The 15,376-nt window shown below is 42.6% G+C and overlaps 1 protein-coding gene and 2 long non-coding RNA genes across 3 annotated transcripts in view; 1 reads left to right on the forward strand and 2 right to left on the reverse strand.

The window, feature by feature from the left end:
• The window catches only part of LOC146498675 (uncharacterized), a 245,408-nt gene extending 235,495 nt beyond the window's left edge, over nucleotides 1–9,913 (reverse strand). The window contains exon 1 of the long non-coding RNA XR_014870257.1: nucleotides 9,794–9,913. This is a non-coding gene — a long non-coding RNA (uncharacterized LOC146498675). The remainder of the gene's footprint in view (nucleotides 1–9,793) is intronic.
• Nucleotides 1–15,376, forward strand: part of LOC146498680 (uncharacterized) — a 129,746-nt gene that overhangs the window by 17,930 nt on the left and 96,440 nt on the right. The gene's annotated exons all lie outside the window — the stretch shown is intronic.
• On the reverse strand, nucleotides 7,224–9,449 carry LOC146498683 (fish-egg lectin-like). The gene is made up of 4 exons (XM_085137305.1): nucleotides 9,263–9,449; nucleotides 8,952–9,176; nucleotides 8,803–8,869; nucleotides 7,224–7,584 (listed from the first exon to the last, which is right to left on the reverse strand). The coding sequence occupies exons 1-4, from the start codon at nucleotides 9,432–9,434 to the stop codon at nucleotides 7,443–7,445; spliced, it is 606 nt and encodes a 201-aa protein (XP_084993431.1). The 5' UTR covers nucleotides 9,435–9,449; the 3' UTR covers nucleotides 7,224–7,442.

Below are 15,376 nucleotides of genomic sequence, written 5' to 3' on the forward strand. Positions count from 1 at the left end.
AGTGCTCCGTGGGATGTTCAAGGCTTGAGAAATCTTTTTGTAGCCTAAGCCTGCTTTAAATTTCTCAATAACTTTATCCCTGACCTGTCTGGTGTGTTCTTTGGACTTCATGGTGTTGTTGCTCCCAATATTCTCTTAGACAACCTCTGAGGCCTTCTTCTTCTTCTTCTGTCAAGTTTAACGGCAGCTTGCATCCAAAACTGTTGCATTACTGTCACCTCCTGGCTGTTAATCGTCCGTCATTCCTGAATCCTCAGATCCTCTTGATGAGACCAGTATTTCTCAAAAAACGAAAAACCACCACTTTCCCTTCACCATGACTTAACTCTTTAACCACTCGTTCAAACATAAGTTCCCTTCCACCACTCATTTCACCCCACATCACCCTCCTGTGACTTGCATACTTCCTGCAACTAAGGAGTACATGCTCAACCGTCTCCATAGCAGTGCACCCATCACACAACCCAGTCGGATGTTTTCCTATCCTAAAAAGAGTACCATTTAAAAAGCAGTGGCCTGTTCGTATTCTACTGACAACAACCTCCTCCTGTCTCTTTAATCCGCTACTCCTCTTAGCTTCTATTGTGTTTTGCACCCTATACAAATGTCTCCCTTTTGTTTCATTATCCCATGCCATTTGCCAGAAGTTCCTACTTTCTGTCCAAACTACACTTTTCCCTTCAGATTTTGACAGTGGTATCTGTGCATCTATATCGACTCTTTTAACAGCTGCTTTGGCCAACCTATCTGCACTTTCATTACCCAAAATACCCACATGAGCCGGAGTCCACATTATTACTACATGTTTATTTTTGTCAGACAGTCTATGATGAGCAAAAAGAATGTCATACAGAATTTGCTGATGGGTAGTTGTGTATCCTTGTTCAATACTTAATAATGCCGACAATGAATCACTGCATATCAGTACTTTTGAGACTCTGCTGTCTTCCACCCATTCTAGAGCCAGCAGTATGGCATACAATTCAACTGCATATACACCCAGATGAGTTGATGTTCTTTTCGCAATCTTTAAATTTAACTCTGGAATTACCACTGCTACACTAGTTGCTTCAGTCTTAGGATCTTTTGACCCATCTGTATAAACCTGTAAAAATTCACTGTATTTGCTCTCCAATCTGTTATAAAATCTTTGACAAATATCTGTGATAAATTTCTGCTTCTTAGTGTCCGTTAATTATCGGTCTATGTCAACATTTCTCAATGTCCATATGGGTAACCTCTGAGGCCGTCACAGAGCATCTGTATTTGTACTGACATTAGATTACACACAGGTGCACTCTATTTAGTCATTAGCACTCATCAGGCAATGTCTATGGGCAACTGACTGCACTCAGACCAAAGGGGGCTGAATAATTATGCACACCCCACTTTGCAGTTATTTATTTGTAAAAAATGTTTGGAATCATGTATGATTTTCGTTCCACTTCTCACGTGTTCACCACTTTGTGTTGGTCTTTCACGTGGAATTCCTTTTTTTTTTTTTTTTTTTTTCTTTTTTTTTCTCGCCTGTCCCATTTGGTTCTTTAGCCGTCAGAATTGTTGTCTGAAGACCAACAAGGATACCCAATGGATTTATTTTGCCAAATGGATCATCATGGCATTGCCGTATTGGTCCATTTGATCGACCTTTGTTTTTATTATTTATTTTATTTTCAGTTGTTACAGATGGGACAGACATGAGTGAGGGATAGGAAAGGGAGAAAGAAAGAGGAAGGAAAAGAAAAACAGAAGGGGAGAGGGACAGTGAGAAAGGGGGGAAGAAAAAATATCTCCGGGATCACCTGTTGAGAGAAAAAGAATAGAAAACAAGCAAAAAAAAACAAAACAAAGCAACATACTATACACAACACCATCGCATTAATCTAGCTAAGTGTAAACAGCAGTAAATACTAAATATTGAATGTTGTTGTGCAGCACGCAGGACAGACAGCGCACAATGTGCTTTGAAGTAGCAGCCAAGAAAGGTGTGATTTAAGTCTACGAACAGTGAACACCCATGTGCACACCTGTGTGGATCGGCGCGCTTGTATTCAAATGGTTTCCCCATGTAATGGTCTGCTAGAGGATGTAGAGAGCCATAGCCCCGTCCCCCAGGGCATGAAGCAGGCATGGAGGAGATCCAGGCCCCAGACATCCAGAGGCCCCAGAGTGCAAGAGCCCAAGGAGGACCACCGGAGGGGCATCCGTGCCACCTTCATGGGAAGGGCTGAGGATCCCCAGACGAGGGGTCACCCAGTAGCCACCGGGCAGAAGCTAGAGGGGGCTGCACCGGCGTGCCCGCCGGCTCCGCCGGCAGCCAGCTGTGCCAGAGTGAACCGAGCCGCAGGCACAGAGGGCGGAGGCCCGAGGGCCCCCCGCGCCCCGGAAGAGGCCTGACCGAGCAGCAGGCGCCAGGCCCCGCCAAGTAGCCACCGGGAGTGAGCTGGCACATGACCTGAGCGCCCAGCCCCGGACACCAAGAACCAACAATGCACCGACCCCTGAGGGCATCAGTCACCGGCAGGGAGTGTGGTGAGGGGAGATAGGCCTCCACACTTTGGAGGGCCTTGGAGTTCCCAGAGAGGTGGAGTCTAAGACCCGACCTGACATATAGACACAGACAAACAGGCACACACAGACACAGACATGCATTCCCACCCTCATGCACACATATACAAACACTCAGCACTCACCCAACGTAGGAATAAACGTAAATGGACATGTACACACAATCACACTCCCCAAACATACTCTATACCCCGGGTCCGGGTATCTTCACCCCCAGAGATGGAAACGGCACCCAGACCCAAGAGATGTTACCCTTCCCTCCGGGGTGGAGGCAAGCAGACCGCCCCAGGCTCCGCAGCAGCAGGGAGGCCAATCGGACAGCCAGCATCTCTTCCCAGCCCCCCCGCCCCGATGGCTAGCAGAGAACGGGGGTGTGTTAAGACCCCATACCTCCCTCCTCCTGCTCAAGTGTAGTGTTGCTGCGTGTTGCTCTAAAGTGTATTTAAAACAAGGGAGAGCATGGTGCTGCTGCCAGAGAGCAGCAGGTGTTAGCACGGCCCCTCCCGAGAACCCTCAATGTCTACATGGATTTAAAATTGAGAGGTGGGCACCGGCGCCAGAGGTAGGTTTGAATACACAGACCGTCTACTGGACGCCGTTAACGTGCCCACCCTCAAGGCCCTATATATATATATATGTGTGTGTGTTATGAGAGTGTAAGTAATGTGGATGTCTAAGTTGTAAGATAAAATTGAGGCACAGGTGGCCAGAAGAGGACAGAGGGGGGGGGAATGTCTCCCCTGCACCCTGGTGACACACCCGCACCCCAAAGCCCTACCTGTGTGGGTGGGTGTGGTGGAGCGGGAAGAGGGAGGCAGCCGGGGATGGGGAGGAAAAGAAGGGAGGGGAGGGTGTCCCTCCCTAGGGCCAGCTCCCCCGCTGACCCCAATATGCACCCCCGTCCTCTGGTATCCACCAAGGCAAGGGAGCCCAGGCCCATCCAGACCGGGGCCTACGGCAGCAGCACCGCCAAGCCCCACAGGACCCGGGGCAGCCCACCCCCCCCCACCGCAGAGGAAACTGTACCCACCCCAACATTCAATCATCTCCCAGACTACACAAGACACAGACACCCAGGTTAAGTTTATTCTCCACCTCTCCTATGTCTCTCCCCCACCTGCAGAGTGGACTCCTGCAAAGATGGAACAACCTCCCTGCCAGTTGAAGAGCCCCCCGGTTAGGCCGATGCACAAGAGGCCCCCTGCGCCAGGGCTGAGCCCCTGTGCACCCACCCGCCCACAACCTCGGCGACACACCGACGAGGACCGAAGCCCCCAAGGCCCAGCCAGAGCCCCAGCACGGAGGCGAAGCACCCCCGAACCCCAAACCCCCACGCCCGCCCCGGATCCACTCAGGGGCAGCCAGGCCACCAGGCCAGTAACCTACGTCCGCCAGCACAGACCATCCTCCAGCCCCGCTGCACGCGGCCACGAGGAGAACAACCTCTGAGAGCGACCAGAGCCACTAACCAGGTTATGAACACAACCCCTGGGTTAAGCCCTCCAGGGATAACGTCTCTAGGGGTCCTCCAGATGCCCTAAGCCCATCCCAACCTCCACATCAACCACAATAGCCAAGGCGGGACCAAACCACGACCCCCTACCCCCGCTAGGTGATGGAGCCGATCAAAGGAGCCCAGAGGGATTGATCTAATGTGGTGGCAGAGGCTATATCGAGACTAATGTGATCTATTAGATAGTTTCTATATTGGCTAGAATTAAGATTATTTTTATTTTTCCAGTTCATGAGGACCGTTTTCTTGGCGATGCATAGGGCAATAAAAACCATGTGGACTGTATTAATTTCTGTAGTGACATCATCCAAATTTCCCAACAAGCATACTAAAGGGGAGGTTGGAATTTTACATTTCAGACACTTTGATAAGTCCTCACATATCTCGTGCCAAAACTTCTGCACTGGTGGACAGAACCAAAGAGCGTGGATGTAACTGTCTGGTGTATTGCCTTGACAGTGTGAGCAGTTGTTGGCGGATGTAAAGCCCATCTTAAACATTCGATGACCTGTATAGTGCACTCTATGCAGTATTTTGTATTGTATTAATTGCAGATTGGGATTTTTAATCAATTTAAAGGTTTTTAAGCAAATCTGAGACCAGACGTTTTGGTCTAAGCTGACTGATAAATCTGCTTCCCACTTTGCAATAGGAAGGGATATTGATTCATCTATTTTAGAAAGTGTTCTGTATATTTTAGATAATAGTTTGGGGGATTTAAGAGTAAGAAATTGAACCACACTTGGTGGTGTTTGTAATTCAACTTGACTGAGGTTAAATTTCTTTTTTACTATGGATTTAATTTGTTGATATTCTAAAAATCTTTTCTTGTTGATCCCATATTGTGTAACTAGTCTGTCAAATGGAATAAATTCTGTTCCCTCTAATATATGTTCTAAGTATTTAATTCCTTTACAACTCCATTCTGGGAAATTAATCATATTTTTGTTTTGTAATATGTCAGGGTTATTCCAGATAGGTGTACGTTTGCATGGGATTAATGAAGACTCCGTTATTTTTAGAAACTCCCACCATGCTGTCAGAGAAAAGCTGATGTTGATGCTTTTAAAGCATTCATGTCTTTTGATGTTTGAGCTAATAAATGGTAGGTCTGAAATCTCTAGATCATTGCATAGTGCCTGTTCAACATCTAGCCAGGGCTCATCTAAGAGGGTACATTTTAACCATTCTGAGATGAACTGAAGCCTGTTGGCTAAGAAGTATTGGTGAAAATTAGGCAGATCTAATCCTCCTCTATCCTTGGTTCTTTGTAGCGTTTTTAAGCTGATGCGCGGGGGTTTATCTTTCCAAAGGAATTTAGAAATATGTGAATCCAGAGATCTGAACCAATCTTGTTTCACGTGGAATTCCAATAAAACTGATTCATGTTTGTGGCTGTAATGTGACAAAATGTGGAAAAGTTCAAGGGGGCCGAATACTTTTGCAAGTCGCTGTATATCACCTCCCAGGAGAGCTACCTCTGGACTCTGATATTTTTATTTTCAAGGAGAAAAATGGATTTCAAAAATGCATCCAATGGCTATGTGGTAATAATGTTAGCATGTTGACTGTGTGTCATACTTCCTTATAGTACAGGGTGGGCCATTTATATTGATACACCGTAATAAAATGGGAATGGTTGGTGATATTAAAATCCTGTTTGTGGCACATTAGTATATCTGAGGGGGCAAACTCCTCAAGATCGGTGGTGACCATGGTGGCCAATTAGAAGTCGGCCATCTTGGATACAACTTTTGTTTTTTCAATAGGAAGAGGGTCATGTGACACATCAAACTTATTGGTAATGTCACAAGAAAAACAATGGTGTGCTTGGTTCCAACGTAACAACGTGCAACAGATCAGCAACAAATTTAGTGGGATTTAGTGGCACTCCTAATATACGCAAATTGCATCGTCTTCCCCAATTCTCCAAGTCGTCCGTTTTCAGCAGCAACTTCTTGTATTGGTTACTCAGATCTGTGAAACATGTCTCCATAACTTCTAGCCGCTTGTCCAGATTATTCAAGCCTTCTTCGTGTTCGCCCAACTTCTCAGTACATTCGTCAAGAGCGGTTTGGATGGGCGAAATGGCTCGTTTAATTTCGTCCCGTAGCTTGTCATTTTCCTCTTGAATCACTTCTTTGACAATGTCGCGGAAAGCTAGCAGTGTCGCTGGATCAACGGTAGTTTTGCTAGCGGTCTCTGAGCAGCTAGCTTGCGCTCCTTTAGCAGACTGCTTGGGAGGCATTTCACTTCGAGATAAGCCAAAAAGATGGAAAGAAAAACAGCTAAAACAATGCTGACTTTCTTAATAGAGCTTAAGAAATCTCTGAATTGGGCCACAATAGGTGAACCATAAAGTAATTTAACAGATAAATGGGACCTCGTGGTTTGCACGTCTACTCCATAACACGCCCCCTCTTTTTTTTCTTTTTTTCCTTTCTTTATCTGAAAACAAACACAAGTAAAAACCTAATATGTATGCGAGGCTTCAGGAAACCCCAACAGTGTGGAAGGATAAGGAATAGGTTGGAAATAAAAGTGCAGATGACAGCATGATGGATGAGGATGACTGTGCTTACTTCAAGTCCCATAATGTCAGGTTTATACCGTTACCACGGAGGATATACAATAACAGAACTTTTTACATGTTGCAGAACAGATGTAGCCTCATGTCATTGTGATGTAAAACATGAATAGGAAACATGAGGACATCAGCTTGTAAGCTATAAGTACATGAACAAACTGTAAATGACTTATGGTTCAAACTAGCCTACCATCTTTTACTATTAGTTCAGATTCAGCATCAAAAGTAACAAATTCTTGACTTTGACATAATTATGACATTTACGGGTCAATGTGAAGCACTTCTGTTTGAACTGAGGTGGGAAATGGGTGCAGCTACTCTGCTGTACAGGAGGAGGTGTTGTTGCATTGTGCATCTCCCATAGTGGGATTTATAATAAAAGAACACCAGAGGTCTGGACCCTGTTAAAGTGATGAGTATATAACACCATCATAATCTCATGTAAGCTTGTCTACTATGTGCAATGATCACAAAGCAAAGAGCCAAAACAGTGACAGGAAAGCCAGTAGCTGTGCTGAATACAACTTGCAAAAATAAAAAACTGAATCCAAACAGTCTCAGCGAATCAAGAGTTTATGAAAGGATGGCAGGTGAATGATACAGAAGTAAATATCTGACAGCATTCTAGTAGTTATGCATGTTGTTGCTGAATCACTTAAGTTGTAATCACAATAAAACAATCAATTATTTTCCCACGTGAATTTTTCATTGTTGACATAATGCTGATCAGTTTTTATATTGTTTTATGCGACAGAAGAGAAAAGACTACAACCACTAGCAAACACATTTCAGGATGGTCCCATAGTCAGTCACGGCCCACAGATTGCCATGAACATAGCTCACATGGTTGATGCGAGAGGGCATTGGTATGTGGGTCCAGCTCGTGCCATATGGAGTGCTGCTGTCGATGCCTTCTCTGTAGAGAGAAGACATTGATACTTAAATCATTGGATCTGTTTTATTTGTGCAATTGAGGTTTTGGCCTCAGCTCCTCGCCATATTGTCTATTCTGAGTTAAGAGTTGTAAGTCTCATGGTTGCTCGGTCTGGTGATCCAGTGATAATGTTTTTGATTACTTCATGTTCTGTGATTTGGGGGTTTCTCATGGTCTAGTCTGTTGCATTTCTAGCTCCTTTGGTTATTCCTTAGTATTGTTGGTGATTTCTAGTCTTTAGATTTTGTTAAAGTTCTGTGTTACATCTAGTTATCTAGGTTTCTATGTTCGTGTATTTCCTGTTTTACTTTGGTAGTCTCATGTCCTGTGTTAGAGTTTTCTATTTTGCTTCCTTCCTGTCTCGTGTGTCAGATTAGTTCAGCTGTGTCTCTCTTCTGTATTTATTGTGTGTTTTTCTTTGTTCTTTGTCGGGTCGTCTGCATTTCCTCTGCTCTTCTTCACTCCACATTTTCAGGTTTCAGGTTTTCTAGTTCAATGTTTCAAGTTTCATGTTCAACTTTTCCCAGTTTAGGTTTTGTTAGTTTCCTTTCTGCCATTTGTTTTGTAATATTTGTTGCAGCCCTAAATAAAGGCTTGCTTTCTCTTAACATCCACCTCCCTCTCCATTTGTCTGCATTTGGGTCCGCATTCTCTTCTCTCCACGCCGTCTGCCTTAGCAGGCGTGACAGGAAGAGGTAAATATGTTTAACAGATGTGAAAAATGAGATTTCTATGATTTCTTTTAAGTGAACACCTAAATGTATTATAGAGGAGAGACAGATCATTCAAAGAATCCACAAATGAAATCTGAAAATTCTTAGTTACTGAGTTTCTGAGTTACAGAAACTATGATGATTATAAGTAAACATTACTAGTTTTCTTTTTTAGCATTTGACTGGTGATTCTACACATGAACATTTTATGGCTCAGTGATCATTACAATGAAAGTCGCTTCTAGAAAGATTTAAGCACAAACTGCCTTTGTGAGCAATTTGTTATTCATTTGTGGAGAGGTCATTCTAAGGTTGAAGAGCAAAATAGTGGTTGATCCATTGCATGGATAACAACAGAGGAGTCAAAAACATAATAACCTGATTCAAACAGAGACTGAAAGAGTCAAAGCAAAAAGAAAGAAAGAAGAAAGAAGAGAAATACTGCCAGGGCTAGTTAAAATGCTATCAGACTAGATTAAGTGTTTACCTTTGGAAGACATCTCCATCTTTAGTTACAACAAAGACGCTTCCATCAGTCTCAATTTCAACCTTTACTGCATCTCACCATCTCAGCAAATATGGTGAGATGTCTTGATCATACAAATAACAACACAAATGATCATTAAAATAAAAAATAATTTACTGTGAAGTAGATGTTTTGACCCGAGTTCACTCCCCAGCATCCATATTTTGAGCTGCAACTGACATACATTAAAAGCCCAGGCAGGGTTGTCCAGCTCAGGGGGCTCTGTTCCCTGTAGGCTGAGGCAATGGTGCTTTTCAGACAGTGGATGGTGGAGGTGTCAGTAACTCCCACCACCTGACCATCACCTCCAGCATCCACCTGCTGTAAACTCTCACCTGAAGACACACAGAGGTACAGATCATTCATTCTAACAGCTGCTACTGTGCACACTCTACTGTGTTAAGTCTGTGATAAAGCTCACCATTCGCAAAAACAAAGCTGCCAGCTACGTATTTGTAGACCCTGTTGTTGAGGTCAACACCCCTTTTTCTTTTTTTTACACAATTTAGGCAAAGGAGGAAGTTGTGAAAGAGAGAAAATAAAGAAAGAGGCAAATCTCTGTTAGCGGAATTATCGCGGATCGCCCCGTGCATGAAAACGCGTTGACACCATGCAGCCCCACGCATATATATATATATATGCATATATATATATATATATATATATACAGTGGAACCCCGACTTACAAAATAAATTCGTTCCAGAGGGTCTTTCGTAAGTCAAAATTTTTGTACGTCGAAGCACCTTTTTCCATCACCTTTTGAGTGAGGCGATGCTGGCTGAAGATGAAGTTCGTGGTGGAGGAGGACCTCGCTCATATTTATCAATAATTCCTCTTTTTGTTTCCATCGAGAGCACTTTATGCTTCTTCTTTTCACTCGAATTACTTGCAGAAAGTTTTTTTGGCCCCATTATGAATGAACGATAGGCTAATTGCAAACAAAAAGCACACAAAATAGCGCACTGCAACAACAATACGTCTTTCACGTGGAACAGCGAAACGCAAGTACGAAAGCCAAGGGGTTATCACATGATTCGGAAGGTATTGTGGGCATTCTGGACTAAGCCAGCGGATTTCGAACGCGGGCATTTTGCCTTTGTAACTTGAATTTTTCGTTAAATGGGGTCTTCGTAAGTCAGGGTTACACTATGTATATATATATATATAGTAGGGGTGCAACGATACACAAAATTCACGGTTCGGCTCGGTTCGATACTTTGGTGTCACGGTTTGATATTTTTCCGATACAAAAACAAATGTTCATGCCTTTTTAATTTGTCATTTATTAAAATTATAAATATATATTTTAACTCAAAAGTACAGTTTTTAAATGTAATGTTGCTGAAACAACAAAGTAATAAAAAATAAATCTATCTGATCGAGGAATCACTCATCTGTGGAAAAGAGAGTTTATTACAGAGAAATGTCTCTTTCCAAAATAAAAGCTATACTATACGCTTCTTCTGGGCTATATTCTCAGCAGCATATTAAACATATCAGGTCCCCATAAGGAGAATCATGTGCTAACGGCTGTCTAAATGACTCGGGTAAAGTTTGTAGCATGCGTGCTTGTTGTTTTTGTCTGCTTCCACTTGTCTTTGCACTAGGATGATGTCGGAGTAAATGTGCAGTCATATTGGTTGTGTTCCCACTAGTGCTGTCAGCGTTAATCTGAAGTGACGTTAACGCCACAACACGGCAAATCTCCGTTAACGAGCTACCGCGGATCGCCCCGTGCGTGGAGCTGGACGGCGTCAACACGTAAACGAGCTAACTGCGCTAACACACTAGTTCCCACCAATGTAATTGAGCATTGCTGGCACATCCGAAATACTGTTTTACTTTTGTCCATGACACGCTTACCTTCAGGGTCATACGTCACATGAAAACCAAAATAGTTCCAAACGCCAGATCTGAATGAGGGTGGGGGAGGTTCAATTTGCCATGTTGCAAGGAGAGCTTAACTTCTGTCTTGCTAGCTTGCCCTGCACTCAGTGAATCTGCGTTCGACTACTCCGCCTAGGCTGCACTGTCGAGCCCAGATCCACTGAGCGCTCAACACAGACAGCATCGTCAGAAGGAAAGTTGATAAAATAAATTACAAATTTTGTATTGTTCGATACATATGCGTACCGAACCGAAAGCACTGTATCGAACGGTTCAATATCGATACGAGTATTGTTGCACCCCTAATATATATGTGTGTGTGTGTGTGTGTGTGTGTGTGTGTGTGTAGGACTGAAACTGAAGGAAATGAAGAAGTAGGGTTGCCAACTCCCTGAAAAATAAATAAGGGACACCTCGTGGCCAGGGCCGGGCGACCCAGTTGTCTTCACCCTTCCCAGTGTGGTGAATTTTTTAGCTCTTTTTTTGTGTGTGAAATTATTTTTTTTAACCATTTGACTTGAATTTGATTTAAGTAGATGCGTATTCTTTGTGATATCAACACATGGGAAACAAAAATCATTTAGCCATTTATTTTTAGCTCAAAATGACAACATTAACACAATAAAACAGGTCTCTTTCTTAAACAGAAGCCTGTCATGCTTAACTTTTGATAATAAAAGTAAATCTTTCTTTAAAAGAACTCTGTCCTGCTTAACTTAAAATTATATAAATTAATAGAAAACAATAGAAAGAAAAATATTCTTGTAACAGTGCACATTTAGTGCATTTAGTGCAATTGGCTTCAGCAGAGGCATTATTTCAGCTTTTGCTCCCGTTTGTAAACCCACTTGTTCCCATGATTACGCGTCATAACTCATCATCATTATTCATCTATGTATTACTTTTATGTATTACTCATCTATTTGTTGTAATCATCTATCCTTGCAGTTGTTTATTACACAAAATAAATTATATTATCACACTTCTGGCCACATAGCGCTGATATTCACTGCACATGCCCATTTTAACCTTAACCAGAGGGTTTAAAAACAAACAAACCAGTGTTTACCATATCTGGTTCTGCCGTGGCCTGGTAGACAAAAATTGGTTAAGGGTTCCCCGAGCTTTCACGCCCCTCATGTTCTTCATGTGCCCACCATTAGAAGCACGCCTATGGAAAAAGTGCGCCGGCACACAGTGCAGTGCGCTTTATAGATGTTATCGTGCACTTTTCCAGCCAGGTGTTTTCCTTTTCCCATTCTTCCCTGCACTTTTGCAGCCTTTTTTTCTTTCTCTGAGAGGAACAAACATTGCTGGTCTAATGCCTGGCTCACACTGTGCGATTTTTGGCCCATTTTGAGCCGATTTTTGAGTCGTGCGACCAATTTGGTGATCGGCCCGATTTTGACCTTCATCGTGCATCGTGTAGTATACGTGGGGTAACGAGAAGCGATTAACACCTCACGACCAGCTCCCGATCATCAATCGCTCGTGAGGGTGTCACCGCAGCCGCTCACACTGCTCACGCGCAAACACGTAAACGTCGGTGAAAAAGACGGAGCAGCACGGCTGTGCAGCGTGTGATCTGGACTCAAGCGATGGAGGCACAACTTGTAGAACTTTGGAAAGCTCATCCGAGCCTTTTCGATGTGGCATCACCAAATTATCACGACCACAACAACCGTGAAAATAGTTGGATTTACATTGCTGCTCAATCACAGCTGCCTGATCATGTTTGTCATTAGTAATTTAGCAATGTTGATGGCGGTGTGTGTCTGTGTGAGTGAAAGACAAAGAGGGAGAGCGAGCGACAGATTTTCTGTTATAACCTTCATTTTATGGAGGCACAGTGTGACTCAGGTCGCATCAGAGCATCGGGCGGTATAGTGTGAGACCCTGCATCGTGACCTACGAACTTATAACCCCTGCGAGTCAATCGTGCAGTTTGAAAATCGCACAGTGTTTGCCCAGCTTCAGGTGTACTGTCGTCTGAGACTTGCACCGCAGTGTCGGCGTTTGTTTCCCTGTTGGCCATGCTTTTTGTTGTGGTCATCTGTTGTCTTCCGGTATTTTCTCCGCAAGCGACCTTTCCTCAACCAATGAGATGAGCGGTAATCTGAATTGTCATACTCGAATTGTCATAAGTGTGCTGTCAGCTCATTGGTCACAAAGCAGGGGCGGGGCTGGGAATTATGTTTTCAAACAAAGCGTTAATTACATTAAAACTTATAGACTACTTTTGATTCTCACTGTATTACGGGACAAAGTGCGTCCCTTATTAGCTCAATACGGGACGTGTACTTTTGTTTCTAAATACGGGACGATTCCGTTTTTTAAGGGACGGTTGGCAACCCTATGAAGAAGTGAAAATGTTGTGAAAGCTAACAAAGCCCAAGAAATATCTGACTCATACATTGAGCGATGTGTTTGTGCCAGTTCTGCTTTTGTGCAGAGTATATTTTGTCCTTTTTTTTCCTTCAGTGTTTTCATAAATTGGTGTTCTGTAAAGATTTTGCTATGAATGTTAACAGCTATCTCGCTTGGAAAGATGGCTGAACAAGGTTACTATCATATTTTGGTTTTGGTTATATTTAGGTCCAGGCTGTTGCTGTCATACTGCCACAGATGCCAGACGTCCTCTTTGTAGTTCCTACAATAATGGTGTCATCTGCAGATTTGACAGTGCTGTTACCAGTGTTGGGTAAGTTACTTTAAAATAGTAACTTAGTTACATTACTAGTTACTTCTATCAAAAGTAACTCAGTTACTTCAAGTTACTCGTTACTTTCAAAGTAACTAGTTACTAGGGAAAGTAACTTTGGTTTTACTCTTACTACAATTACAATTCTCTTGTTAATGTGTTGCTTCCATAACTTTGCCAGTCTTCTAGCTTGCTTACTTGCCACAAGTGCACTGTGCCACCTACCAATAGAAAGGAAAAGATAATGTGCATATTTCCACGAGAGAAATCCCACGCCTGGACCGTCATTGACTGCTGCCATGATTCTAGCCTACGTCACAGCGTCATGTGCGCCTTTTACATCCAACACAAAAACTGCAGTCGTGGTGCTTTGATTGTACTCAGAACTTGGAAATTCTGCCTTCTGAATAGGAAGATGTAGGTAACACCAGACTGCAGATGAGCTGCATACAGGGCTGGACGGGGACAAAAAATCGGCCCGGGCATTTTGACTAGAGACTGGCCCACCATTATAGGAAAAATCATAAAGCCTTTGAATGAAAACAAACGCTGTTGTGACAGTGATGTTCACTGTTTTGATGGTATATATGCATCAATCTATCAATCCTTTGTTGTAAGATTCAGATAATTATTTTTTAAAAGTTAGACATTTTAAATGAGAATAAGAAAGAAAAGTATTTCTTTGTGCCCACCTCTCCCTGTTAATGCCCCACCTGGCCTCCCTGGCAAAACTTTGCTAGACCCGCCCCTGCACAGTTACCAGCTGTCAGCTACCTAAAAAAGGATTCTGGGGTTATTTGTCTCTCAGAAACAGTTCATAACTTCCCTTCAACTCATTCATGTCACCTAAAAGGTAAACCTGTTTCTCCATCAAAGCTCTGATGATTCAGTAAGGACATCTCCTGGTTTCATCTTCATGTTTCCCTCTCACCACATAACCAAACCGATATCATGAACAGCAGCTTTTTTGCAGCTGTGGCTCCAGCAAACATCAGCTGATGTTAGAAATTAATATTAAATAAATTCTAACAACAGCTGATCAAGCTTAAACGTGCTGCTGTTGTTTAACGCGACATCGGCTGGTTTCCTCTTCTTTTCTAAAGTAAACCATGAAATGAACAGAGTTTAGGGTATCTACTCAAACGATGAGACAATATAGACAAATAAGTTGTAATGAACAAAGGCTTTGTCCTGAAGAGAACATACAGCTTACACATTGTTGTGCTACATCTTTGAGCTAATATTAAACTGAAAACAGTCCAATTTGTAGCCAGAGGACTGAGAAGTAATGCAGACTCTGTTGGCCAAAGGAACAGGCTTGGTACACAGGCAAAAAAACCTTGGAATTAGCTAAATAATGTAGTTATAGTTAAAGACGTATACTGCTACACATACATAGACATATAAATCACAGTCTATGTGCTTCCACTTGCTATTATTAAACAATAAACATTAATAGTGACTGTAATGCTATTAATGCTACAGACTAAACCTAAAGTCTGTCCTGCCTCAACTATGTGATGGTTACCATATTAAATTCATTTTAGGTTTTTTAAATGCTTGGATGTATTATTTTTAAAATCATTACATTACAATCAATCATTACTCAATCATTACAACCTTGTTCAGCCATCTTTCCAAGCGAGATAGCTGTTAACATTCATAGCAAAATCCTTACAGAACACCAATTTATGAAAACACTGAAGGAAAAAAAAGGACAAAATATACTCTGCACAAAAGCAGAACTGGAACAAACACATCGCTCAATGTCCTGAGTCAGATATTTCTTGGGCTTTGTTAGCTTTCACAACATTTTCACTTCTTCATTTCCTTCAGTTTCAGTCCTACACACACACACACACACACACACACACACACACACATATATACATACATATATATATATATATATATATATATATATATATATATATATATATATATTA

This window comes from Neolamprologus multifasciatus, chromosome 17 (assembly GCF_963576455.1).
Source record: "Neolamprologus multifasciatus chromosome 17, fNeoMul1.2, whole genome shotgun sequence".
NCBI classification, from domain to species: Eukaryota; Metazoa; Chordata; class Actinopteri; order Cichliformes; family Cichlidae; genus Neolamprologus; species Neolamprologus multifasciatus.